The 27784-nt window shown below is 39.4% G+C and overlaps 1 protein-coding gene across 2 annotated transcripts in view; it reads left to right on the top strand.

The window, feature by feature from the left end:
• Window positions 1-8385: 8385 nt before the first annotated feature.
• Window positions 8386-27784, top strand: part of SUSD1 (sushi domain containing 1) — a 46178-nt gene continuing 26779 nt past the window's right edge. The window contains exons 1-8 of one of the 2 annotated variants that reach the window (XM_038170863.2): window positions 8386-8591; window positions 10306-10437; window positions 11643-11798; window positions 12852-13004; window positions 13543-13719; window positions 15905-16084; window positions 18366-18545; window positions 27100-27194. In XM_038170863.2, coding sequence (XP_038026791.1) covers window positions 8495-8591; window positions 10306-10437; window positions 11643-11798; window positions 12852-13004; window positions 13543-13719; window positions 15905-16084; window positions 18366-18545; window positions 27100-27194 — 1170 coding nt within the window. In that variant the 5' untranslated portion in view covers window positions 8386-8494. The remainder of the gene's footprint in view (window positions 8592-10305; window positions 10438-11642; window positions 11799-12851; window positions 13005-13542; window positions 13720-15904; window positions 16085-18365; window positions 18546-27099; window positions 27195-27784) is intronic. The other variant, XM_038170864.2, reaches the window with a different exon arrangement.

The raw sequence follows: 27784 nt of genomic DNA, 5'->3' as shown, positions 1-27784 counted from the left end.
ACCTTCAAGGCATCCTATAAATGCTTAAATACACAGAAAAATTCATGAAGAACTTCCTTTATGGAGCCCTGTATTTAGCATTTGGTGCAGGACCATGGCTGCTGCTGGTGCAAGTTGTTTTCCTTTGAGGAAGCTGCTTGACTACCACCTATCTTTATCATTAGCTGTTATACAAGCTGCTTGTTGCTCAGTGGGACTTAGATTCTCCTAATTTTATTTTATAGGAAGGGTAGACATCAGATGGGAAGGGTATGTTTATGAATCTTTATTGTGATGCACCAGATTTTAGTCAAGGTCCCTGAAAAAGATTTTTACAGTAATTATGGCCACTTGTCATATGGAAAATAAAAAGATAAGCACAAAACTATTTCTGAAAGGTCTGGTACAACCATCAGACGTTAGCAACAACATCCTGTCTTGCCTGGGATATCTTTCTCACTTACTGTCTCATGTAATCTAACAGGAAAAATGCTGATAACTTTGCAGATCAATTGCATAGAAACAATGGGCTTGACGAAGATGCTGAATGTATGTTGAGAAATTCTGCTGAGTAATCTTGATTTTTTTTTCCCCCTCCCAAGTCCAGGATCCAATCTAAAAAAACACACTGCTAACCTTAAATATACATACCTAATCACTTACGCTCCCAATAACGGGTGATAACATCCGCCTTACTTTAAAACACTCCCTCGTTTTGACTAGGGAGACTGAAAGGAAGATCTAAATACTATGTCACATAACACACTGTTATATTAAGGCAGTTATAAACAGGGATGTTTGATTTATGTGGCTCTATAATGTTACAGATGAAATACTTGTACTTCAAATGGGTCTGAACTAAAACAAAATTATGTAACTAACTGTAATTAGACAATTAGGTAGTTTAATAAAAAACAAAACAAAACACTCGGTCTAGTGCAGGACTAAATAGGGAATCATTATTTAGTTACTACTGACGTCCATTATTTGAATCTCAAGTTCTTCTGGTGCACAGAAAGTTCTCCACGAAGGCAAAAAGAGTATCAAGTGACAGCAGCTCATTAACAGAGCTGCACAGTATCCATATCTTACCCCCATCAAGGTCTCTTTTACAGAGAGAGGGTGTTTTTGTTTGTCGGTTTCTGTTTATTTTTCTAGTTAAGGCTTATATTTATGGACTTTTTTGCCTACAAATTTAAAGGCTATGACAGTGCATTGTAAGACAGACCCCGATTTCTTGCTTATGTGTTTTAAGGGTTTAACAAGTCTCATTTGTCTAATTTTCCCTCTGTAATACCAGTATAGGAGTTTTGAGATGAATTTTATATATGGTAAAAAAAAAATAAAAAATATTTGCCTCTTCTGTAACTCTAAAGTGCAATGTAATAACAAGGACAGAAAAGTAATCTAAGAACACAGTAGTTGTTGATGTATCCTATTTTTATGTCTGCCTTTTCCAGTTAATTTGGGGGAAACATTCTAGAATGTAAGCTGGCCATGCATTCCTCAGGAAGAAAAGCTACCAAAAGTTTAAAGCATGCCAAAGATTTTGATTCCGGTTATTAAATATTTACTAAGGGTCAAAGTGTTCACTTTATGCATAATTATATTTACAATCATCAGTATAGAAGGATCACCAAGTGAAAGCTGAATTTCTGGGTTATATATATATATATATATATATTTAAATATATAATATTTATATAACAATAGAATCATAATGATGATTCAACCAAAAATGGATGTAGTTTGGAATAAAAAAATATGCTCAGAAGTCTGTATTCCTAAGGTTTTGAAGAGCTGCTGTCTGAGATGAGCTGTGCTGGACAAATATATAATTCAGAGACCTTTAGAAAAGCAGAGTTGTTATGCACTATAATTCCGTCACATAGTAACCTGCAATGAAACACTTCCACTGTCATTAGGGGACACTTTACTTGTACAAAGAGCTACAAAAAGAACCACAAAGGCTGGTAGGATGCTTCTAATTTCATGATTTCCAAGATATAGCTGTTTGTCTTCGGCCACAAGATAGGTTAATAATGCCTGTGTGTGTTTCTGTGCTTCCAATACACAGAAGTCTCTGAGTGTCTTCCTGACAGCAATGTTTTTTTTTGTTTGTTTGTTTGTTTTTCCTTCAAACATTTCACCATTCATTGATCAAAATTAAGCAATAGCTTACACACATAATTTTTTTTTCTTCTTCTATTCGACTCCTTGCAGTGCTTCTGCATTGAACTTCTTATCACATGCAGGACTCCACACAGTAAGTTATTTAAAAAACAAAATCAAAAACACTTTTGTTTAGCAATTTTTTCAGAAAACTGTCATCTGTGATGATTCCGCGATTTTTTTCTCCTGCAGAAAGAACTAAGTAGGAATTTGCCGTGTTAGAATTCTGTGGGGGAAAAAAAGAAGGCTTGATAAAGATATGGATGGATACCTCAGGGGTTCATTGTGGGACCAGTACTTTTTATTATCTTTATCAGTGACACAGACAGTGGGATCAAGCATACCCTCAGCAAGGTTGCAGGTGACACCAAGCTGAGTGGTGCAGTCACACAGCAGAAGGAAGGGATGCCATCCAGAGGGACCTGGACAGGCTGGAGAAGTGGGCCCACGTGAACTTAATGAGGTTCAACAAGTCATCAACAGATGGTCTTGGAGGTCTCTTCCAACCTTAACGATTCCATGATTCTGAAGGGGGCTTATAAAAAAATAAAGATGGGTAATGACTCTTTGCTAATCGGATAATAACAGAACAAGGAGGAATGGTTTTAAACTAAATGAGGGAAGATTTAGATTAGAGGTTAGAAGGACATTCTTCACTCAGGGGGTGGTGAGGCCCTTGCACAGGCTGCCCAGAGAGGCTGTGGATGCCCCATCCCTGGAGGTGCTCAAGGCCAGGCTGGATGAGGCCATGGCCAGCTTGATCTAGTGGGTGGCATCCCCGCCTGTGGCAGGGGGGTGGAACTGGGGGATCTTTATGGTCTCTTCCAACCCAAGACTTTCTATGATTCTATGATTTTTCATAAAGGTATGAGGTTCAAATACATTTTATGGTTTTCCTAGCTATTATGCTGTCTACTGTGACACTTACTAGCCTAATTTTTGAGATTGTGCCATGAATAATTAAAGAATGGTTTCATTTTGATACTATCTTCATATTTTAATCCTAGGCAATGCTTTAAAAAAATCTCTGAAAGCCAACAAATACTTGTATTAAACACTTATGTTTTGGTAATTTTATCACAAATTTATCAGCAGTGATGTACAGTAATCTCCATAATCTCAGGTCTGTAAAAAATAAATGACCAGTGTCGTTGTGTTTGTCTTCTCTTCAAAACTTTTAGGGCCATTTAGACTGATAACACCTATCTCCAAAATACTTTCTTCTGCTTCCATACAGACGTTTCCATCCTCTTTAAGCATATCTCTGTTCACTAGCTTTTATTTAGGTAATACTGATTAATACATACTTTTCCTGGTGGGAAGAAGCAGGTAGTAGGCAAAATCTCAATAAAGATCAATGATTTTCTCATTTAGCTATCGTATTTTTGTGGTCCAATAACAAATGTTCACTACTAGATAGAATTCAACCTTTAATATTGTGATAAATGGTATCTTATTGCCAATTTCTGGATAGCTGCATTGCTGATAGACTTGAAGAGTCTTGTGGGAATATCATAAAGTATTTGAAACAAGGATCTCAGTTTTGCAATTAATATCAAAAAAAAGACTAGGTGACCTTTTCTTTCCCTAGAAACGTCAATTTTATATCTTTATTACAATTTATGACAACACATGAATGTCCTCACCCCGGGTCTCTTTCTCTTCTGACTGCCAGTAAATGTAGAAATAATAGAGTTATACCTAATTGAATTTTGAAAGACCAAAGAGCAGAGCTCATGTTGTTGTTTTAACCAAACAAAAGCGCTCTCTCTTTGTATGCCAAAAAAGAATCCATAATATTATGAATCTGAGGCTCCAAGTCATCCTGTTGACTTTGTGTTGCCAGAGTCTAAAAATACAGTAACTTTGAGGTGCTTTCTAATTGAGATAACAAAGGTTTCTTTACAATGGATAAGGAGTATCTGAAAGCTGAATTGCTTATGAAACAACTCTGAGAGCAAAGGCCAAGGTATTTACTATGAAAGCTTTGGTTATCAGATTCTTCTCTCTTTCCTCCATTGTACAAAGTGTTGATGCAAATAAAGTACCTGGTGACAAAATATAGTTGGTCTGTAGGGAAAGAAGCAGCTGTAGGAAAGGAATCATTAGATACTTGAAGAGAACTGTTTGGTTTATAGGATTTCATCAATATTTGTTTTCCTTTCTCATAATCAAAAATCCCATATGCATGTCTTTTCATGGATAACATAGTTTGGTAATTTGTCATATACCATTGCTGCCATAACTAGAAGTTGTTACCAGGTTTTGCACAGCTGCATAACAAAGCAAAACTCTTGTGGGTGAGCTTAGGAAACGTGGCAAAAGGAGCACTAAGATCATTGCTCAGTTCTTTCTCTTCCAATATTACCTGGTATTCCAGGATCACAAAGGAAAAGATGTCTGTACATCTATCTGGAACTCTAGAAATCACAACCATGTTTTTTAATTTTGAAATGACACACGAAGGGAGTGCCGTTTTGCATGGTACTCTGTTCTTTACTTTTACTTTTTGGCTCTCCATCTCTCCTCCTAACTATTACCTTCAGTCAGCATAGCTGTCAAAATGACATGACTCGCATACAACCACGTGGAACAATCAGCAGCAGTGTCATGTCAGCAGCCTTCTTGCATGATTTTCCTAGACCCAGCAACACTAGTGTGCTTCCACATAAACTGAATGAGCCGAAGTCTTTCTATCTATCCTTATAGGTTAAAAATTGGGGCAGATTGTAGTAACATCAAAGCTTCTGTCAGAATAGCTTACATTCTACTACCCCAGACCTACTTTTAGGATATTAACCCTGGGGACACCCCTGTAGGAATATTTTCCCAGTTTCACAGCGGAGGCGGGAGGGAGAAGCCAAGACAGGCAGAAAGGGGTTATCTTATCTGAGGTCACAGTGAGCTTGTGGCAAAGCTCAGTTTGGGCTCCAACTTCTATGCTAAAACCCACAGATAGCAGCCCTTTTGCTCTGTAAAACTGCTTTTCTGATTAGCAGCAACGGTCAGCAGGCTTTATCACTAACATGCTCTTGCTATGAGATGTATATGGCATGCTCTGATGTCTATTTCATCCAAGGCCTATCCTCCAGGGAAGTGTTGCAGAAGTATTCAATAATTAAGGTTTAATAAGGTTTGATCGAATTCAGGTATCTGGCACTTGAATTCTTTCACAAAGATCCCATTTCTGTGTGGGTTTTTTTTGTTTTTTTTTTTTTGGTCTTGGCTTCATTCATCAGGAGTTGAGACAATGGCAAAGATAATGGCGTTAAATGGCACCTGAAAGTGCACACAGATACACTGCAAACAACTTGAGTGGTAATACTTGCTTTGTAGCAAAATGCATTACAGGACAATGCTTTTCCTCCGTGCAATATTTACTAAAGCATTTCCATTATAAGCTGAAGGGGGACGGCCAATTTTTCAGTTATTTCCATTTCAACAACTGCAGTTGCCTATTCTGGAAATAAAGTGGATAACCAGAAAACAGTTATTAATCTGACTTATTTTTAAATAGGCTGGGAAGGCAGAACAAAACTCCTGTCAAGTTACCATTGCTCTCTTCATTGCCAGCTGGAAAGAAGTGCTCGATAGCAAGCTGTTAGAGAATGCAACTGCTTTATGAAAAGCTAAGTAATCTGTTAGCAAGGATGAATTATATTTATTTAGTCTGGCTGAAGATGTTTGCCGTGTTTTTTGAAATCCGATTGATGAAAGAGATGTTACTATCGAATATTTTGTCTTTATATGTCAGAGTAAGTAGTGTAATCTACACTAAACATCCTTACAAAACGAATGTGATTTAAATGACATAGTGACATTCACTGTCTGAAAAGAAGACAGAACAAATACAGACAACTGAGAAGGTGTTTAATCCTGCTTGCCTTTTTTGATTTTTGATTATCTCCATTTAGACAGCTGCAAGGAAAAAGCCGCACAGGAAACTTCCATGTGTCTCTGGATGAATTCAATTACATTGACCATCACAACTGTTTTCTTATCACAAAGAAGAGAAATGGAAGCAAATACTGGTACAGTTGCCTTCCGGGTAGTAAGATGTAATGCTGTTAGGGTCAAGAGAAATATTAACATTACAAACTAGATCTTTTAACTTTGACAGGGAAAAGATTAAAAATCTTATGCTCTCTGGAGCAGAAATTATGTATCTTCTCCTGTACTTTCATGAGACAGATTTTTGTACTAAATATGCTAAATTTGCCCAAGCTGTATGGATCAGCATGTTGTGACACTGATCTACCTTACTCTCCCGAATCTTTGTCTTTGTAAATAAAGTAACTCAGCACCTTGGCGGGTGACCACAGACCAAATGCGATCTGCGATTTTTTTCAGTATCTGATTCACATCTGGATCCAGATTAAAAAGACTGTTGGGAGTCTGTTGTGGACAGGACAGAGACTTACCATTTTAACTAGAAGCTAAATTGAAACTTGGATTCCCATTTTCAGATTACAAACAGAGCAAAGTACTGGAATAGATTGCATGTGAATGCTGTGAATCCAACATCACCGTCATGGTAAAGATCAGGATAGACAAGTATGTCAAGAATCATTTCATATAGTCAAGCTTGTGTTAGAGCAGAAAAATGGATTAGATGACCTAACATCCTTTTGACCCTTATTTCTTATGATCGTGCTTTGAATGTAAATATATAAACAACATAGATGTAATTAAAGTAGCCTTGATTATTTTGGTCTGAAGTGTCTTAAACTAATCAGCAAACAAGTTTTTTCTTCCAGTCTAGGTCTTGTATTTTCTTCAACCAATACATTTCCTTGTAACTTTCTTCAGAGAATGTTTATATGTTATATATTTAATTTATTCTCTTTGTTAATATAATAATACTTCCCTCTTTACTGCATAAAGTGTTTATAATTCTTAGAGGTTGCTGCTACTACTCTTTATGAAAGGAACAGTAGAAACAGAAGTGCCAGAGGTTTTGTATCTTGGTCAGCTACTAAGGAAGAGGAAAATATGTCATTTGCAAAACATTTCCAATACATTGAGCGGAACATCTCCTCTCCGAATCACTTCTTATAGTGATAAACTACTTACCACCACTGCAAATGTGTGCCTTCAGCTCTAGTAGCTTACGATAGAAATGTGTGGTACCAGCATCTATAGCATGTTGTTCTAAAAGCAGGATCACTTGTGAGGCCTTTGGCCAATGCCAGGAAATCAAGTCACTTTGTGTCCTGGTTGAGATAACTAAGGGTAGCAGAAACTGGTTAAAAATGTATGCATACTTAAGCTGACAGAACAGTAATTGGGGATATAGGAAGAGATCACCTTATATAAATAAAAACAAAATAATAAAACTGGTAGTTTCATGAAACTGGATTTTATTTCCATTGAAATCAGATGCATGGTTTGGTCTCTGTTGTTGTAACACAGCAGATGTAGCAGTGAAAGATGAGTTTATGTTACTTAAACTCAGTCTTCATGGTGGGCCATCAAGATGCCTTAGTGTGGCATCAATGCAAAGCCAACACAGCGCATGAGGAAACTCCTTCTGGAAGCTCATTAGAGTGTATAAATGTTGCCTAAACCTGTCTTTGTAAGGCTTCCCCCTTCTTCTCCTTGGCACTGGTGAAGTGCTAAGTGGTGATGAGCTTTAGGAGAATTATTGGTCATACACCAGAAACTGCTTCAGGCAGCATGGCTGGTGTTGATTACAAACATCATCTGCGGACAGTGCTGTATGCCGAGGAAGGCCTACAAGGGGAAAAGCTCTCCTCAATTCCAAGTACAGGTATGTCCTTCACATTAAATTTATGGACCCCAATGAGCCCAAGAGCTGTCGCAGCCACCGCTCCCCACAGGCCGCCATCACCCAGGGCGCGGTGCCGCCATTTTGTGCCCCCCTGTGTGGGGCAAGGGGGCTCCATGGCAGGCGGGGGCATGGCGGGGCTGGCACCCGGGGCGAGGTGTGAGCTTCCCGAGGCGTTGCACCCCTTTCCTTTTAGCCATAAACACCCCTTCCCTGCACTTCCCCGAAGGCTGGCCACCACCACGCAGCCCTTATCAGCGCTGCCACCCGCCCGCCTGGGGCAGAGGCGGCGTCCTGGGGAAGGAAGGGGTTGTGCCAGCGAAGAGAAAAAATAAATATATATATATAATAAAAAGGAAAAAAAAAAATGTTTTGTGGGCAAGGGCTCTTCAGGGGGAGGGAGGAAAGGGGCCTGCCCGAGGGGAAGGCCGGGGGCGGCGATAAGGGTCGGCCGCCCCGGGGGCAGGCGCTAGGGGCAGCGCGGCGGCGGCTGGCGGGGGGGATGCGGAGGCGCCGGGGCCGCGCCGCACTGAGGGGCTCGGAGGCGGCGGGGACATGAGCCTGGGGGGCGGCCGAGCCCCGGGGCTTCTGCTGGTGGTCCTGGCGCTGGTCCTGGTGCTGGTCCTGGCTCCCTGTGCGGGGCGGCGGCGGGGTAAGTGCGGCCCGGCTCCCTGTGCCGCCGTCCCGCAGCCGAAGCCGTCGGGAGGGGCGAGGAGGGGACGGGAGGGAAGGGTTTGGGGACCCGCAGTGGTGTCCCCGGGGTGGTGGCACCCTCCGAGGGGCCGTGGCGTCGAGCAGGTGCCGTGATGTGTGTTTGGGGCTCGGGTCCTGCGGGGACGGTGCCCTCAGGAGGGCTCCCGGGGTTTGTGGTGCCCCACAGAGAGACCCTGGGGGCTGCGGAGGGGAGTGGGGCTGAGGCTTCGTCTCTTAGAGGTAAGGAGGTGGGAAAACCCCCCCAAAAAAAACAAAACTTTTTTTTTTTTATCTCCCGGAGCAGCAATCTGAGGAAGACACTCCCATTTCTTATCAGAAGATTGAAGCGCCACGAGGGAGTTCTTGCCGTGGCTGTTTTTGAGGGTGGTTTTCCTAATCGATGTTGGCTGCCCTGAGGTGCTGACAGGTTTTTGTTTTCTGTTCTCGCCAGGAGCACAAACAGAAAAGTGCCTGCAGGAGCTGGGAAACGAAAACACTGCGCACGTGGACAGGGCAGCTGCCCTTCTGATAAATATGGGGCAGAAAAAAAGCTAGCTAAGAGTCTTCAGCTGCCTTCTTCTTCCAGTCATGTTTATGTATTAGGAAACTATGTAGAAACGTACGGTTTCTTGTCAGAGGCGTAACATATGCTGGGAGATTTGTGTTTTGTAACAACCACACCATCCATCTCAGTCCTGGCTGTCTTAGAAAAGTAAAAGGTCCCTATTGCTGCGACCAGCGTGCTGAGACGGTATCAACCTCTGCACTGTGTGTTACTTTTAAGAAATGTAAAACAGGTATAAACATATATAGACTTTTTGTTTGCGCTCTAGCCAGCCGTTCTGAGGTTTGTTGCTTGGAAAGTGAGTGCACATCTGAAGATAATGGGAACAACTTAGCGAAAACAAAACAAACAAAAACAACAAAAAGCAGAAATTCACATAATGCACAAAAAGTGTGAATAGAAATTGGGGAGTACGTTCTTATATTATGCTAGTTTCATGAATGTTTACAGCCTTATCAAAGTATGTAACTTAGGTGTTGTGTGATAAGCTGCTAAATTACTAGTAAGATAAATTAATTTCTAAGATGACTTTAATAAAGTCAGTGCTGTGCTAGCAGCATTCTCAACGTCATTTTTATGAATAGCTTATGTACCATATACATATGGATGATGTAAGATACCAGTAGATCAACAGGTAGCCAAAACATCCATGTGTAAGTAAAAGAAAAAAAAAAAAAGATGGAACAAACGAGGAAAAAGAAAACAAAACCAAAAAAGGGGAATGAAAATAAATGTGGAGAAAGATTAACAATACGAATAGAGCTATTCATTATATGTCACATAAGCTCTGCTAACGACTGTCATGAAAAGCTGGTTGGTTTGTTGTGAAATAATAGATGGAGAAAACTGTCCAGTATAGATATTTTGTTTATATATATGTATATATATATGTTTGTTTGTTTGTTTGTTTTTGGTGATGCTGAATAATATGGCTTTGGTTTTCCTGCCTGTTAGAAAGTGAGGTAGAAGGAGATAGGATTTTGTTCTATGTCTTCTGATCAGGATTTTATCTCCACTTCAAATTCTGTATAACTTACTCACAGCAGACCAACTTTATGTTTTGTTTTTTTTTTTTGTTTGTTTTAACTGTTTATTTTTGTTCTTAAAGCAGTTGTGAACCGATCAGTTCCAGATGTTTGTGCGACTTGCCACATTCATGCTACATGTCATCAAATTGAAGGAAAAAGTGTCTGTATCTGTAACTATGGATTTGTGGGGAATGGAAGAACCCATTGTCAAGGTAGGCTATGTGTTAGTAAAACGGTAGGAAATTGTATATTCTTAAAATGTCCTTTCTTGGGTAGTATCACTGAATTCTTCAAAACACAATAAGAAATTTATGATTTCATGACAGAAATTCCAAAACATGGAATATGTGTGGATTGGTGGTTTTTTTTTGTGCTTTTTTTTTTTTAATGGCTAGCCGTGAGCAGTATTTCACTTGTACTGAATGTAAGTATTGTTTTGTACTCAGCTTTTGAGCTATTATTCAGTTTCTAGTCTATAATGAAGAATTGTAAATTCATTTTGTCTCAGAAAATGTGGGCTTTTATCAAACATCTGCTTTCAAAATGCAGTGTATTGGAATGAATTATTTAATAATTTTTTATCCTAGCTCCAAAACAAAAAAAAAGTTGGTTCCACTTCAATATTCTTTTCAATCATTGTTTCAATCATTGTGAACTGAGAACTAGACAATAAAGCTGACAATTAAAATTAGCATTCTTCACTGATTTTTTCCCAGTTATTTCAGGTTACAGGACAAATAAAAATTAGCTTTATAAGCTGAAGGTCTGTTTGTAATAACAGTGTGCCTATATACACAGATTTCTTAATTGTAAATACCTTACATGAAGAGTGTTGTTTAGCACTTTTCTATGGCTGTAATTGATATCCTCCTTTTAGTACTATCTCATACATGCCAAATCAGTATGTGAATCAGAGGCTGACATCAAATAACGTGTCTGAGTGAATGTAATAGCTTACCACTGCTTAGAGGGGAAGTTCCTCACCCTCTGATACTTTCCACTCTGTCTTTTCCCCTTCTCCACAAGCACTGACACCCACTGGGCCCAGTTATCTCAATAAGCTGCTTATTTTGCCATGTTAATTCTCTGCCCATTTTGTGAGTGGAGGAAGATCAGCACAAGTTCCACAAGTGCTGCAGACAGCGCATGCTGGAAGGAAGCAGAGAGAAGAGCAGTTGTTCTGATTTCAACAGCCCTTAGGTCAACTTGAGCTGTGTCCTGAAACTTCATTCACAGTTTCATTCAGGGACAACAACCTCTATTTGTCTGAATACTTAATTTTTCAAGCGGTGTTCACCTCACAATTAACCCTGAAAGAAAAACAGCAAGGGGAAGTCTGACTGCATAAGGATGAGTGAGATGAGGTGGGTATTCTAATTCTGAATATCTCTCTGATGTGTTTTAAATCTGCTTGTAGATAAAGACGAATGCCAGATAGGAGCCAACAAGATCTGTGGAAATCACACACTGTGTCATAACACGCATGGAAGTTTTTACTGTGTTTGCCTTGATGGATACCGGGCCTCTAACAACAACAAGACATTTATTCCCAACGATGGCACAAACTGTACAGGTAGACACACAAGGAATCCTGATAACCAGGAATCCAGAAATTCATTTCCTACTGCACAAGTCTTTCTTTCTTGTCATTTTAGAACTTACTTCCTGACATTGTGTCACAGTACTTTTGGCTGTGTGATGCAAACACTTACTTGACATCTAACAGCTATGAATTGGTTCAGTTGTTCATTCTTTATTCTGTTACTCTAAATTACTGCTTCAAAGTCACACTCAATCAATAATATCTCCAGAAAAATAATCTAGGATTAAGAAAATAAGATGATACTTATCATAGAATCATAGAATATCCCAAGTTGGAAGGGACCCTTAAGGATCATCAAGTCCAACTCTTGACACCGCACAGGTCTACCCAAAAGTTCAGCCCATGTGACTAAGTGCACAGTCCAATCTCTTCTTAAATTCAGTCAGGCTCGGTGCAGTGACCACTTCCCTGGGGAGCCTGTTCCAGTGTGCAACCACTCTCTCTGTGAAGAACCCCCTCCTGATGTCAAGCCTAAATTTCCCCTGCCTCAGCTTAACCCCGTTCCCGCGGGTCCTGTCGCTGGTGTTAATGGAGAAAAGGTCTCCTGCCTCTCGACACCCCCTTACGAGGAAGTTGTAGACTGCGATGAGGTCTCCCCTCAGCCTCCTCTTCTCCAGGCTTATCTTTCCCTCTGGAATGTCCTCGTCTTGTTTAATGCAAGATATTAGTCCACTCCTTGTTAAGTTCACGGGCTGTTGTGATTAAGATATTTGCAGCAATTGAATTTTTCTGGAAAGAAAAATGTATTTGAAATAAATGTATTTGAAACTATTTTTCAGGTGAAAAAAAAACAAACAAACAAACAAAAAATTTAAAAGACAGCTAGCTACAAAATTCTGAGAGTCTCCTCCTTCCAGATGCTTGAGCACCAGGCATGATAAGCTCCTTTGTTTCCTGGAAGAGCAAACAGGAGTTACGTAGAACTCTTCAGGGAATGCTGTAGTTGTTTTGAAGTTGGGTGCTATGGTAATTAATTTTAAAAAATCTGGCATGACATGCATATATTTTTCTCTGAACTTTTAGATATAGATGAATGTGAGGAGTCTGGGCTGTGTGGTCACAACGCAAGATGTGTAAATACTGAAGGAAGCTACAAGTGTTATTGCAATGATGGTTATAAATTAGAAAGTGGAGCACATTCCTTTCATCCAGATGGGAACAAAGATTCCTGCCAAGGTGAGAGTCTTTGGATGCTGTGTGTGCAAGCAGATAACACTGAATCTGTCTTGATCTGGTAGTACCTGCCATGACTGTGCTTTCAAGCAGCAAGACAGAAGCCCTCTCCACGGACCTGACCTGTCGTGATTATTTTTTTCTTCTTGGGTTCAACTTTCTCCAGTAATACCGAGATGTTAGAGTCACCACGGGATGTGATTGCTGCAGACTCTCAGCAGTCATTCAGAGGTGCAGCATCAGAGAAATTTAATAGTGCCATAAATGTGACATAGTTTCTGAGCAGGGAGGCAATGTGGCATAATCCACTTGCCTGTGTAATCACACTGCTTGAAGAAAAAGGAAGAGAGGATAAATAGCTTGAGAGAAAGGTCAAGTGAGTAAAACAAGCCTAGGGGAGAGGAATAATAAAATAATAATTTACCCATCTGTTAAATACTTCGCCACCTGCATGAATAAACTGCACTGTTTATCTTGCTCTTACAGTGGCTGTCTGTTGTGATTTTTGTGCTGTGAAGGGTCTTAACCCAATCTTTTGCAGAAATTAGATGTGGCTCCCCTCCTGAAATGGAGCACGGCTACATTGTAGGAAACTACAGCTCGGTACCAGGCAGTACGGTTCATTATGAATGTGAAGAAGGGTTTTACAGCGATGAGGGAAAGCTCTCATACTGCACTGCAAATGAAGCTTGGGAACCTGCCACTTTGCGCTGTAAAGGTGAGAGGAGCTTTTGTCATTTTAAATCTTTCCTAAGTTCTCTACTAAAGGGGTATATGGATGGCAAAGTGTGTTTGTGAAAGGCAGTAGAGATAGTTTTAAAAAAAAATGGGGGGGAAGGTTATTGAACCTATTTTCATATTCAGTAGATTCTGATTTTGAGTGTACTTCAAAGTCAATATACCATTTGCAGCATCAACAATGAACTACTGTTTCTGTCGGGATTCTTTACAAAGGTCTTTTACAAGAGCAGGTTTGTTTTCTAGTAATTGTACAGTAAAATCATGCCACCTCTTTTTGTTACTGTAAAGACAATATCAATACTGGCCCTTGCATTTTTGCAGGGTGTTCTTGTGTCTGTGAGCTGAGGCCTAGCAAACATCTAGACTGCTCTAGCAATTTGTGGGAAAGGCCACAGAGTTGGAAGGTGTCAGTGACCTTTCAGGCAAAGACACGATTTCTCTTTCCTTTCGGGGAGAGGAAGATTGTCATCCTGAATCAATTAGAGAAGAGAGTGGTCTACAGGTCTTTCCTGCTTGCTTTATTTTTACAGAGTGGACAGAATGTAGTATTTATGCAACTGTGCATGAATAAGGAAAAGGAGGGTGTCTGGAAAAAGTGAAATATTAAACAGCACTAGAAAATTCATGAGAGAGAAAAGGTTAAAGAATTTAATATTAAATTATTAGTAGCCCTTACTGCTAAGTAACAAAATACATTGACATGGAAAATAAATTAATTGAAATGATGTTTTCCCCCAAATAAGGACAATGAATTAAAAAAACAAAAAGGAAGTGCCCAAAGTCTTGAAAGGTCCCTGAATATAGCTTTTGTGAATTATTGATAATGTGTTTTTTTTTTTTTATATATATAAATATTTTTCATTGATATTCTGATCGCGTTATTTTTTGAATTCCTGCAGTCAAACAGTAGGTCAGGCTGGAGTTTCTGAGCACACTTCCAGTTGTTAAATGAAATAAAACACCTCAAAACCCAGGAAACAACCCATGAGTCTGAAATGACAAACTATTTCCCCTTTGTATTGCAAGCTCTTTTCCTGCATTTCAAGTAGAACTTCTCTTTTTGTAAAACTAGCATGCCTGATTTTTTTTTCTTTTCTTTATATCAGCACCTTAAGCTCTGACAGTTTCTCTGATGCGTCTTTATCACAGCTAACTGAAGATTTCTCCTGGCCAGGTGTAATGTTGTCTTGTTCAGCAAAATCAAGAAGTTTGTCTTGTGTCCTCCTTCCTATGCTAATTTAGGAGTTTATTTTAGGTGATGATAAAATTGATCATTGATGCTAGGCCAAACTTGGTAAGGTGTCTGATCTCACAATAAGACACTGAAAGTGGCACATACCCCTTTTTTGATTTAAATATATGTAAAATGTGTCTTCTAAGAGCACAGCTTCCCTCAAATATTAATAACAAAAATTTGAGGTGAAAGGTCAGTTATCTGGGAAGTTGTGTTATATGTGGAGAGGCGCAGTTGAACTGTTGAATAATGGTGTTTTGTCACGCTAACATGAAAGCCTTTTAGACAGTTGCTTACTTAAGAAAAATGGACATAGTAGCAAACGTACTGCTTTTGACTTCTTGTTTTGTGCATTTGTAAATGCCAACTTACTGTGTTTGTGAACAGAGCAGCTGTTAATTGCAGTGTGTTTTGAACATCATGTAGACTCTTGCTTTAAGAAGAAGCTTCTGTCTCACGTGTTGCAACCTTTTTATGGCTTTGCATTTCTCTGGTCTCTGTGCACTTTTAAAAATTTCAGTTCCTAAAGAGTTAGTTCTTGCTTGTCTGCCTCCCTCTGACTCACTGCAAATGGTGTAGAATCAGAAGACCACCCTTAATCTGGTTGGCAACAGCAGGAGATTCATAAGGATAGTAAAAACCCAGGGCATTCTTTTCATATTAGCAGCCAGGTTGAGGGAAGAGTCAGAGACTTGCATGCCATGCTGAGGGGAAGGGCAAACAGAACTCACTCAGTATGGAAGCAGCTCTGGAGTAGATGCAGTTCTGTCAGCTGCAGTGGGAGTGTTGCAGAGGACTTGAGGGAGAATTGGATGACTGCAGGAGAAGTGAATTAATGGATAACAGCAAAATAATCTGATAAATGTGACTGCAGCCATTGTTACTATTGGACAGAACAGTTCATTTTCCTCTTACGTCTTCTCCATAGGTGTGGATTGTGGGGATCCACCTTCTATCCTAAATGCACGCCCAGCATCTTCAAGCAAGACCACGTATGGAAGTAAAGTCACTTACAATTGTGTTCATGGTTATTTTATTGCAAGTGGCAATCAGACTGCAGTCTGCAATGCCAATGGATGGTGGGATGGTGCTGATTTGGTATGCAAAGGTAAATCAAATCTGCCTGTGTATTAATTAGGATAGATGCTCTTTCAGCCATCACTATAAATAGCAGTCACACAGTCATCAGTTCAAGACACCTTCTGTGGGAATATGGTTTATATGGTCTTCTGGAATATGAAGTACAATCACAAAACAACAGCCATATTTTGAACAGTTTTTAATCTATGTTGTTAATGAAGTTGCAATAATTCTTGAAAAAAAAAAACATTCTCAGGACAAAAGCTACATTTTCAGTATTTTTTGCATGTTAGACATTGGGATTTCCATGAGATGAAAATTCAGCCAAAACTGCTGCTATTTTCCTAGCTTAGTATCTATTCTGTGGTCAAAGCCACTCCTCAGAAATGGAATCATTATTAGCAGCTAGCCTCTCCTTAAAATTCCAGTACATCTTCCAGTTGCTGACTAAGATTGCTGAACCATGCTGTTGTTACTTGACATAACTCATAAATTCCTTCTGTTTTTGAAATTTGGAAGAATGTAGCCTAACAAGTTCCTTGTTAAGAAAGAAAAGTAACAGAAAGTAACATCAAAAAAATAAAAAAAGTGCTTTACCCAGCAAAATTTCTAGTGTATGGTTACTATTGAGCTAATATTAATGACTATGTGACCTGGGGTTAAGTACAGTCTTTAGTCAGTGTTCACACTGACACGACTTCAGCATTCCATTTACAGGACAATTAATGTCTCATCAGCTCAGTCCTGTGAGGCCAAGTCTTCTGTTCGTTGCAATCAAATACAGTCTTTTTTTTTTTTTTTTTTTGTTTGTTTGTTTGTTTGTTTTTTAAATGGTGTTTCAACCACTCTCTACTGTTAAAATCTTCTTAATATTCTGGTTTAGGGTTACCACTTCAAATAAAAGGTTGTCTGTGTTACACGTACTTCTGCATTTCTGCTTTCAGTCTGATTACTGGATAGCTATAGGCAGAGAGCTGCAGTTAAGGAGCAGTCATTTTTGTATCTCATCACATACTGTTCTTCTATATGTTAAGCATTCTACACATGTAAATTAGTTATTCAAAAGCCTTTTTCTGATGTTTAGTAAACTGATACATATGTTTAGTAAAACTAAACATGATACATATGATACATATGATACATGATACATGATACATATGTTTAGTAAACTGATACACATAGTTTGGAACAGGCTGCCCAGGGAGGTGGTGGAGTCACCATCCCTGGAAGTCTTCAAAAGACATTTAGATGTAGAGCTTAGGGATATGGTTTAGTGGGGACTGTTAGTGTTAGGTTAGAGGTTGGACTCGATGATCTTGAGGTCTCTTCCAACCTAGAAATTCTGTGATTCTGTGAAATTCTGTGATTCTGTGACATATTCATACACACTGGCATATGGAAAGGTACGTAGTCATTATGGTAGATGTATTCCACACTGCAATACATTTGATTAACTTTTACTCTACATTTTTCATTTTTTACTTTATTTTCCTTTTTTTGAAGTAGAATTTCAGAATCACTTAAGGTCAGTGATTGAAGAGGTTTAAAAGCCTTGTTTTCTGTGTTTAAGCTTTAGTAGTTTACTTTTCATAAATGAAGCAATGCAGAACTAGGATTTTAGGTTCCTTATTATTTAGAAAGGGAATTTTAACCCCAAATAATATTTTTCTATTGATTTGATATATTTTTTTTTTATTTATTCTTATAGTTCCCTGAAACAGTCAAGTAAATGAAGTAATTTTGAAGCAGGTTACCATATCTTTCTAGTTACCACTCCAGAGGTCTCAACAAGCCAGATTTTCCCCCAGAAGAACTATTTCTGCTTGTCTGTAGCAGCCTCTTTTTTTTTTTTTTTTTTTTTTTCTCTCTCAAAGCTCGAGTTAAATCCACTGGCAAGGGGATGTAAGCCTCTTGATGCTGTTCTTCCATGTCTCTCCTTGGACCACGTACCATTTTTCAGGTCTATTGTTACTAATGATTGGAAAAATTAAGAAACAAATAATGTGGTGGAGTGTTGTGGGAAGGTGGCTCCATTTCTAAAAATTTGCTTAGAGATCCTTGTTCTCCATTTCAAAAATAGGATGATGCTTTATTTTACTGTTAATCTTGAAGGATAAATGGTCCACCTTTTTATAAATTTTCAAGTCATGAAATGCCAGGTTTTGAAACACTGACCTGACTGCTAGAAGTCATTAGGAAGTGAAAAAATGTGGTGTTTTCTGGGACTATCCACATCTCCTTAAATTCTTTGACAGGCCATCCTTGTTTCCATTTTCAGGTTTTGTTATAATGTTTTTTTTCTGTTCCAGAAATAGACTGTGGCAGACCTTTGCTGATTCCACACACAGAAATGATCTGGGATAACTCTACCAGTCTGTGGAGCAGAGTGTACTATCAGTGTAAAGAAGGATATTATTTCGATGGAGACAGGAATTTTTCAAAATGCACAATGGACCAAGAGTGGGAGAATATTACTTACGTATGCAAAGGTAAGTATTACGGTAGGTAATTTTTGTAGGAATGTGCTATTTAAATAGGTTTTAATTCCTGTTCTGAAGGTAGGGTAGATGAAAGGCAAGAAATGCCTTTTTAATCTGCAGTGTAGAGAACATGATAGTGCTTTCAGACAGAAAAGGCAAGGAAGAGAATGATAACCACACAGCGATTTCTAGGGGATGTCATGGTTAGAGCTTGCTGTATCTGCCTTGCTTTTTATTTCAAACAGAAAAGGACTAATGCAAATGGAGTTTGATTCCTGCACTGAGAACACCATCCTCTGAAGGACAGGGGAACATCATCGGTCAAGGAGGTGGCATTTAACAATATTCTCTTCTGGGCCTGGTAACACTAGTTGTGCTCAACCTAATAGTAGGGGCAGTGAACTTGAAAACTCCTTTCTTTCCTTCTCTCCTGATACACAGAGTAAAATTTGTTTGGAGCTTGTCTGGGGACCTTTCCAGCCTAGATCTCTGGCTTCTAAGAAGTTCAGTCCAGGAGGATTGTCCTACAAAAGAACAAATCCTGAGAAGGGAGATCTGTAAGGGAGGTTCTGTCATGCTGTGGGCTTGAAAACAGGTTGTAATGACATTTTAATAATAGCTAGGAATTAGCAGATGTTTTGGGCTGTGGCCGCTGTGCTCCTCAGTATTGTTTTGTGTGAAAGAGCTATCCTGATGACCATCCATCTCGCAATTTTAAGTAGCATTGCTGTCTTCTGCAGGTGATAATGCTCCCATGGTTTTGTAGCAGCCATATGTTTTCCAGAGGGGCTGGAAGTGTCCCTTTGACCGCTTTGTCTGCTGCCACCTCACAGACCAAACCTGTACGCAGAGCGTGGCCTCTCTTGCCTCACTTGATGCCTTGGGTACTCACTGCAAATGTAAACCATGCAACATCACTTAAAATGAGCACACAGACAAACAGGTCTCTCACTTCTTATCGTGCCCTAATAAAAATGGAATTTTTGATGTTAGAAGTCACAATTCATACTTTATTTGCGTTGCTCTTCTTCCTGAACGCACTGAGCACTGCAAAGCTTTGAAGGGCCTGAACCTGCAGACTGCACGTGCAGGTTTACTCTGGATTTCAGCAGGGGGGTTGTGAGAGGCCAAAGGGTGAACTCCAGCTCTAGCTGTTGGATCAGACAGCAAAAAACGGTCATAGCTATGGACAAGTAGAATGGAAATGCTTTAAAATAAAATAGCTTAACTAATCCAGACATATTTGAAAAAAATCATAAATAAGAAATTAGTACAAAAATTAATACAAAAGTCTCCAACTTCTTAAACTACTATCTTTTTAACACATTAGCAGTAACAAGTGTCTTCCAAATGAGATAAAATTGCTGTTTTCCTCTGTAGAGTAGGAATGCATGGTTTCACTTATTTTTGTAGCAGAAAATTCCTTGGTAAATCTGGGAATTTTTTTATAGAGTGAAAATAATATGCTCTTGTGAAAATAATGATTCTGTTTGTGTAACAGAAGGGCTTTGGCTATAATGCATGAGAGCATGCAGCAGTGGAGTAAAAGATAGTCTAAAACAAGCAGCTTCATTTTCACCTCATGACTTTCAGAGAAGAAATTGTCAAACCTGAGCTTTCTTGGTAGTATTATTTCTATGACCTGCAGAGGTTGCTCTGGGTATGTGCAGAAAATGTTACACAAGGTAACATTAGATTTACAGTTGCATTTTTTGTAAAAGGGAAATGTATAAAATGAAACCTTCCCACTCTGTTCTTCCTTGTTAGGTAGATTGATCTTAGCTGTGAGAAGGCTTGAAAAAAAAAGGTCATTCATGCCTTGGTCATGCATCTGGGATGCTTACTCCTAAATATTCACTTGCAAATGCAGTGTATGTTGTTAACAAGTCTGTAAGGGTATCTGTTTGAGAAAGCAGGGAGAGGAAACAGGGTTATTTGACATGCAAGTGTAAAAGGAGTTGTTTCTGTCTTTTAGTGAGCTTTGATGCAAATGTTTGACCACATATGTTGGGTTAGTTGCTCCTCATTATTCTGATCCCAGAAAACTCCTTCTCTCTGTCTGTTTTCTGTGGAGGTTGTTAATATTCAGTGCTATGTTTAGCAACTGTTGGTGTGGGTAGTGACGAGATAGTGCCTAAGAAAGGAAAACAGTTTACCCAATTTCATTATTTTTATCCAAAGAAAAGAAGACACAGGTGTGCCTTAAAGAATAGCTTCTCAGTATTTAAATATGTTTCCAGTAACCCTATTCACTATATTTTTAGAAATGTATTGACTAAAACTTCTTGGATATGTTAAGTGAAATACCGTCCTTGCACTAGAAGCAACTGCTGTACATGGGTGGGAAAAATACATGGGTATGTAAAAAGAGTGGATTGGCCTGTGTGGGAAGGTGATGCACATTACTGCTGAAGTATTCAAACCTCCCACAGTACGAGAGAGCTTCTGGTAGTCATAAGGGAAATGCGGCCTCTGTGTCACTGTGATGCTAAGTCTGACAGCACAGGTTTCTCACTGATCAGCTATAAGCTGCCTTCCAAAGCAGTGATAAGCAGTAAGGGCTGACAGCAGTTTGTAGGATTCTGATGCACAGAGGATGAGATGATTCAGTCCCAAGATGTGATCCAGGAACTCAAATAGGAGCCTCCCCTGTTCTCTATGCAAGTACACACTGCATCTGATCCTGATCTTGGAGCTTCTTCAGTCTCTTAACTGTATGTGCATGCTCTTTTTCACAGTGCTTTTTACTCAATGCAATACTGACCGTCTCTCTTTCACTGAAGGTTAATTTTCTGTTTCATTTCTCTGTATTGTGGCTCTCCATCTACAAACAGAGTTTAGCTGCATGTCTTCACCTCTGGTAATCGTGTTGAGATAATAACGTGGAACTTGAATATTACGATAATAATGAATATCTTAAAAGCATCAAGGGAATAAGTGTTGTTTTTGAGCCAAGTCCTATTAAATGTGTGTTGTATACCAACGGTGAAAATCCTAAGGGATGGTGGATACTTGCTACATACATACAGATTTCTTATAAATGCTTCTTCTGACTTCTGAAGGCTTAGAAGGAGGAGCAGTTTGATGAATCAGTTCAGAGAAGAGACAAGAGATTGTCCATACTGTGCACTTTAAAATGTTGCAAAAGAGGAAATGAATACTTTTATACTGTGAAAAATATTGAAAGAAATCAAAAGCAAAATCTGAATCTGGAATAAACGGGGCAGGACCATCTTTTCAGGTGTAACTTAACTGCAGACCCAAAACAAAGATAATATCCATGCAACTGAGAGGGTCTACTTACTCTCTTTTTTAATCAGAGATGTTTTTCATTTGCTTACAGTTTCCCTCTTTCTCCTGTGTTTTGTCCTTAATCTCAATGGCTATTTTCCCCTCTAGCTAGATGTCAGGTTTTACATTTTCAGTTGTACAATGTAGGGATGATACAGAAAAATAGCTGGGATGTTTCTGTGGTGGCAGTAATTTCCATGCATCAGTGAATGGGTTAATGATCGCTGTCCTACTAATTTCTGTTTCCAGCCATGTGTAAATAATTCATGTCAACAGTTGCAAGCTTAATAGAAAAGGTGTCACTCACGTCTGTGGGCATTGATTCAAAACCCAGGAGGAATAAGGACCCCATCAAACAATTGGGATAACCGTAGTCATCAGTGAAAAGGACCTGATTGGCCTGAGTTGTTGTAAAGGGCTAATTTGATATGTTAAATCCAGATATGTGGTAATCTGATAATTTTTTTAATTGCCTGGAAAAAGCACATGTGGAATCCATGTTTTTTAGTAGGTGCTGCTTCTTACAACAAAGCGATGGAACCCCAATGATGTTAAAAAAAATAATAAAAATTAAAAAAAAAGTAGCTTTTTGCTCAGTAGGGCTATTTAGTCTTTTTGTTTGTTTGAAATCAAATTAACCAAATTAACTATTTCTCAGTTTGTGATGGTAAATAGCAGTCCTCAGAACCTCTTTCACCTAGGGAGTAAATTGTGTGCATTTCTAGTTCCAGTCCAGGTAATCCCATCTAATCTGTCACTGTTGACTGATACAGTTTTCCTTTACACATGCTTACAGTTGTATCTCTTTACATTTTTGTCAATCTGGTTCAATTACTGTACTCCTAATTATCTCCTGGTAACATTTTTAGGTGAAGGAAGTAGTAAATCATCTGTCTGTTTCTTCCCAAATGATTGTCCCTGCCTGCAGCTTTGATGTTTTGTTTCTTTTTTTTTTTTTTTTTTTTTTTTGTGAGTTTCCTCTATGTAAACATAGGAGCAGAAGGTGGAAATGTGCTGAAGTTTTCAATGTTAAATAAACTGGAAGCAAGTGTGTTATCAAAAATGACAGAATATCTTAAAAAAAACTATGCTGTCCTAAAACGTACAAACACTGAAGATACCTCTTTGTAAAATAAATTGTAAAAATGCCTGCAAAAGGTACCGTGCAAGATTTAATTTGCCTGTTTGCCATGGAACAGGTGCCTTGAAACAGTCTGGGTGGAAGTTCCCTTTGAAATACACTTGCAGACATTTCATTTCTGTGTCTGAACATATGTGTACTGCATGTTAGTAGCAGATGGCATTTGCAGCATTATTCACAGCTTTTACAGGATTGAAAACACAAAACATACAAAAAAAGACAACATTTTTTTTATTTCCTCTAAATTGTGTGTATGTGCAAGGACGGGTGGGAAAAGCTCTGCACATGAATTCGCCTGTGTGGATGTTCTTTTAGCTACTTGCAAAAGATGAGATGACAGATGAGAGCTGGTTCTTTGTGCTTTCTGTTAAATGGCATTTTTCCATGCAAGTTCAGGAATACTTCACTGGTAAAACATATCTCAAGCTCAGGTCAAGGGCAGTCAAGTGCTCTTCCAGCTGAGGACTAATGAATGAATGGTGTATGTGAAAGAATCACAGAATTGCAGGGGTTGGAAGGGACCTGGAGAGATCATGGGGTCCAACCCTCCTGCCAAAGCAGGTTCCTCAGAGCAGGCTGCCCATGTAGGCGTCCAGACGGGCCTTGAATATCTCCAGAGAAGGAGACCCCACAGCCTCCCTAGGCAGCCTGTCCCAGTGCTCCGTCAGCCTCACCGTGAAGAAGTTCTTTCGCATGTTGGTGTGGGACTTCCTGGGCTCCATCTTGTGGCCATTGCCCCTTGTCCTGTCCCCACAAACCACTGAGAAGAGGTTGGCCAAATCCCTCTGTCTCCCACACCTCAGGTATTTATATACACTGAGGAGATCCCCTCTCAGTCTTCTTTTCTCCAGGCTGAACAGACCCAGATCTCTCAGCCTTTCCTCGCAGGGAAGATGCTCCAGGCCCCGTATCATCTTTGTGGCCCTCTGCTGGACTCTTTCCAGAAAGAAGTTGTGCTTCTAGTGACTGTTTGGACATACAGTCATCCGAGTGTTGATTTTTATTCTGATTCAGCATATAATAGTCCTGAGTACTGGCACCTGAACTTGCAAAGGCTGAAGATGGAGGTTGTACCATGCAGCACAGGGCAAGGGCAGGACAGCACCACAGTGCAGGTGATTATGCACTGGCTGTTATTAATCTGAGCATTTTTCCGTGCACTCAAGCACAGAAAGAGGCCCTTCCTCCTAGCAGGGCTTTTAGGAATGGAGCAAAGAAGACATTAATCTTCTTTTCTTCTTAGAGTTAGTTTCTCTTGTCTTCTAGCATGATTCCTCCCCCTCTAGTGCTCACTGCGCTGACGATTCACTTCGTTGCTTGCTTTCTGTTTTCCCACTTGTGTTCTGCTTACCAGCACCTGCCTTGCCTGGAAGCTGACAGCCAGGTGTTATTTGCGTCTCAGCTCTCTCCCAAATTTGTCTTTCAGTGTCTCATCCAGGGTCTTTTCCCACACTGCTGCTCTGATCCCCATCCATTTGCACGCTGCTTTTAGGACCCTTTCCCTTGGGATGGGATGAGGGTTGTGAAGGTAACCTGAAGGTCAGTTGAGCAACAGTGGCATCCAGCGGCCTTCTTGGTTAATCGCAAGTTGAAATTTCTTAGTGTTGAATGAAGCACGGCAAAACTGAGGCTCTTCGTTCTCCCATCTCACTTTTGAGTCTGAGTGAAAGACGTGGATTAAAATGGGATGTGCTGAGGACAAGGATGCCATTGCCTGCTAAGATATCTCACAGAGTTTACGCATATATAGTGCTTCCCTCTCTAGGTGAGAGAATATTTTTTTATAATTACCTTGGTGCTGTTACTAAATACTGTGTTTATTTTAAAGTTTAATCAAGCCATTGTTGTCTATCTGACAATCCAACCTAAGAGTGTGTGATCAGAGTAAAGGAGGAGGATCGGTCTCTTCAGAAGGCCCAGGGCTTCTTTGTGCTGGGCTTTCTGTGCATGTTACAGCGTTCCTTGTTCTCTCACTCCTACCCTCTCAGAGCATGACCTTTTTGGGAAAAGTCTGCCGTCTGTGCTGGGGATGTGTGGTAAATGTATGGTGGCTTTCTCCTTGGGAAAGTGCAGAAAGCAAGGCAGAACAGAGAGATGTCATTACAGAACAAACGCTAATGACTCTGTTATCTCCCTTCCAAGAAGGCCATTATATAAGGTTTGTTTATGCCTAGCAAAGTCACTTTTCTGTTCTTTAGCTCTTTAATTTTTTATTTTTACAGAATATTTTATAAACTTGTGAATTAAATGCTTGATTTTCTTGCTGAGTGATCTCAGAGATTAAATATTTTTTTAAGTTGTTTTGCATTTTAATTCAAATTTAATGTATATGTAAATATTTTCCGTCGGGCTGCTCTCTAACTGTTGCCATCCAGTCCTTTAATGAAAGTGTGTCTGATTTAAAGAATACAATAACTGAACATATTCTTTTGTTCTGTGTTGATACAACAGTCTTAATACTGTGGAGTTTCTAGTCATCGCTGTGAAACAAATGATAGGAGTAAGCATTTAAATGCAATGAATCACACAGCCAACTGCAAGGGAAATTGTTTGAGATGGCATGCAGATCCTTTTTTTGTTGTTGTTCTGCAGAAGAGGGACGTTTATGAAAACACAATTATGAAATGGTAATGAAGTGTACTTATGAAGGACGGGGGCCCAGAGCTGTGTCTGCCTTTACTCCAGAGCATTACATCAACTTCTGTGTGAATGTCTCCAAAGTATCAGCCCAGGCTGTTACATAAATTCCCTTCATATTTTCAGTGGCTAGTAAGGGCTTTTTAGTTTAGAATCTGTATGAGCTTGGATTTGTATGACCTTGGCCATGCGGTGAATGCGATCAGAAAATACAGCAGCAGGACAAAGAAATGGTGTATCTGAAGGACAGCAAAGGCAAGGAGAGGAGCAAATACCTTTGCTGTCAATCTAAATTGTGACCAGGAGCTCCGCTCTTAGCTATGAGAGGATATTTGATTATCTTGTCATGTGAAGGCAACTGCTCCGTGTCTGATGACAGCAGTGAGAGAGCTGCCTAAAAAAAGAATGGATGAGTAGATCTTTCTGGCCGTGTTCTTTCTCTGAGACACAAACCAAATCTCAAGTAGTTTGTAAATTAACACAGGTATGTCGAGGATTCTGTTGCTGGTTATTACAACTGTAGTCACTGCATGCTTAGTTCTGTGGGTTTCATTCCTTTAATCTAATGTCTGGTGTGAAAAGTTTTCATGTAGCTATGTCATTTAATTTTATTTATTATAAGACAAGAAAAAATGTAGACAGCTTTTTAAAACAGAAGCCCAAACAATGAACTAAAATGTTCATTCAGCTAAAACAAACAAACAAACAAAAACCTCTTTTCCAGTCTAGTGCAGGTTTCCTAAAATGCTTTAATGCAGGTTATTGTATTCAGAGGAGTGATTTGCTTTGTTTTGTTTTCAGTTGGCTTATTGGTAGTCTCTTTTTCTTATGGACAGATCTTTCAAAAACAGTTTGCGTTTTTGTCTGCAGTTTAACATGACTTCTAATCCATGAAATTCAACAGTCTACAAAGTCTTGTTCATGTGTGAGTGGCTTGTTCTTAAAAAGGCAGACTGTTGCATCTCACGGGGTCAAGATGCTGGCACTGAAATTCAAGGAGAGCACAGAACAAGTGGCAGCAGTATTGGAACTGGGGCATTGCTTCTTTACCCGTACTTTGATATGCAGAAACGTATCAGAGGTCTGCTGGAGTGAATGAGCTTGTTCCTTTGCTTTCAGGATACTGTAATTCAGTTTTAACATCCTCTTCAAGATCTATAAAGCTGCTAGGATTAAAATTGTTCTACATTAAAATGCAAACCAAGCAAAGTCTTTTGGTTTTGTTTTTCATGTTACTTCATGTAATGTTGGCTCTGTTTAAGCAGCTTGCAGCCATTAGCTCAGAATATGCGTCTTTGCTTAGCTTTTTATTTTAATTTTAGGAGCCGCAATAGTTAAGGGAAGACTTGCTACAGAACTCCCACCTACTTGGTTTTATTTATCCTTTGTGAAAGGAACAGGGAAAAGGAGTGAATAAACTGTTACTCCAAATATAGTAAAATTTGTGTGAGAAATAATCACTGTGTTTATTCTGTGTTTGTGTTTTGGTCACAGAGGAGGAATTATTCAGTAATTTGTCCATATTCAATGAAACCTGCGTGAAATGGCAAAGAAAAACTGGAAGACGAGGAGTGCAGGAAACTTACACAGTAAGTGGGGCAGCATTTGAGACTGGGAGTAGTTTTGTCCTGGTTAGTTTTGGTGTGAGTCATTAGTGGAAGTCATTTCTGTGGGTTTGGTTTGTATTGTAAGCGTTTGGCTCACTCTTCCAGTGCACCTCCCTGAACCCTAACGGTGACTGGGTTAGGAAAGAAACATCTACTTGTCTGAATGTTACTTGAAAGACTCAAAAGCTGTTGGGAACTGATTCCAACTACTAAAGTATCTAAATATCTCCTTGAAACTACAAGATGCGTTTCAGCACAAGTTTGTGTTTTAGTGAAATTCCGTCATAGAGTTGGAGGTCACATTGACATAGAAAACATTGCACAACGTGGTCTCTGTCCCTATCCGTGAGTCAAACATTTCAAGTAAACAGCCTATCACTTACAGATACTGGATGTAACTTGTTTTAGAGATGCAGGGTTCATATATAGACTGTGCCTTGCTCAACAGATTCAACCATCCTATATTTTAACATTTTTAGAACTGTTTTTCTTAGAAGTGGAAAGCAACCTTTATGATTACTATTTTTGTTGTCTGTAAAAGTAAGAATAAAAGTTAAGATACACGTTCTTAG

This window comes from Anas platyrhynchos, chromosome Z (genome assembly GCF_047663525.1).
Source record: "Anas platyrhynchos isolate ZD024472 breed Pekin duck chromosome Z, IASCAAS_PekinDuck_T2T, whole genome shotgun sequence".
Classification (NCBI taxonomy): Eukaryota; Metazoa; Chordata; class Aves; order Anseriformes; family Anatidae; genus Anas; species Anas platyrhynchos.
The sequence above is the reverse complement of the archived record's forward strand: the minus strand, read 5'-3'. Positions and strand labels throughout refer to the sequence as shown.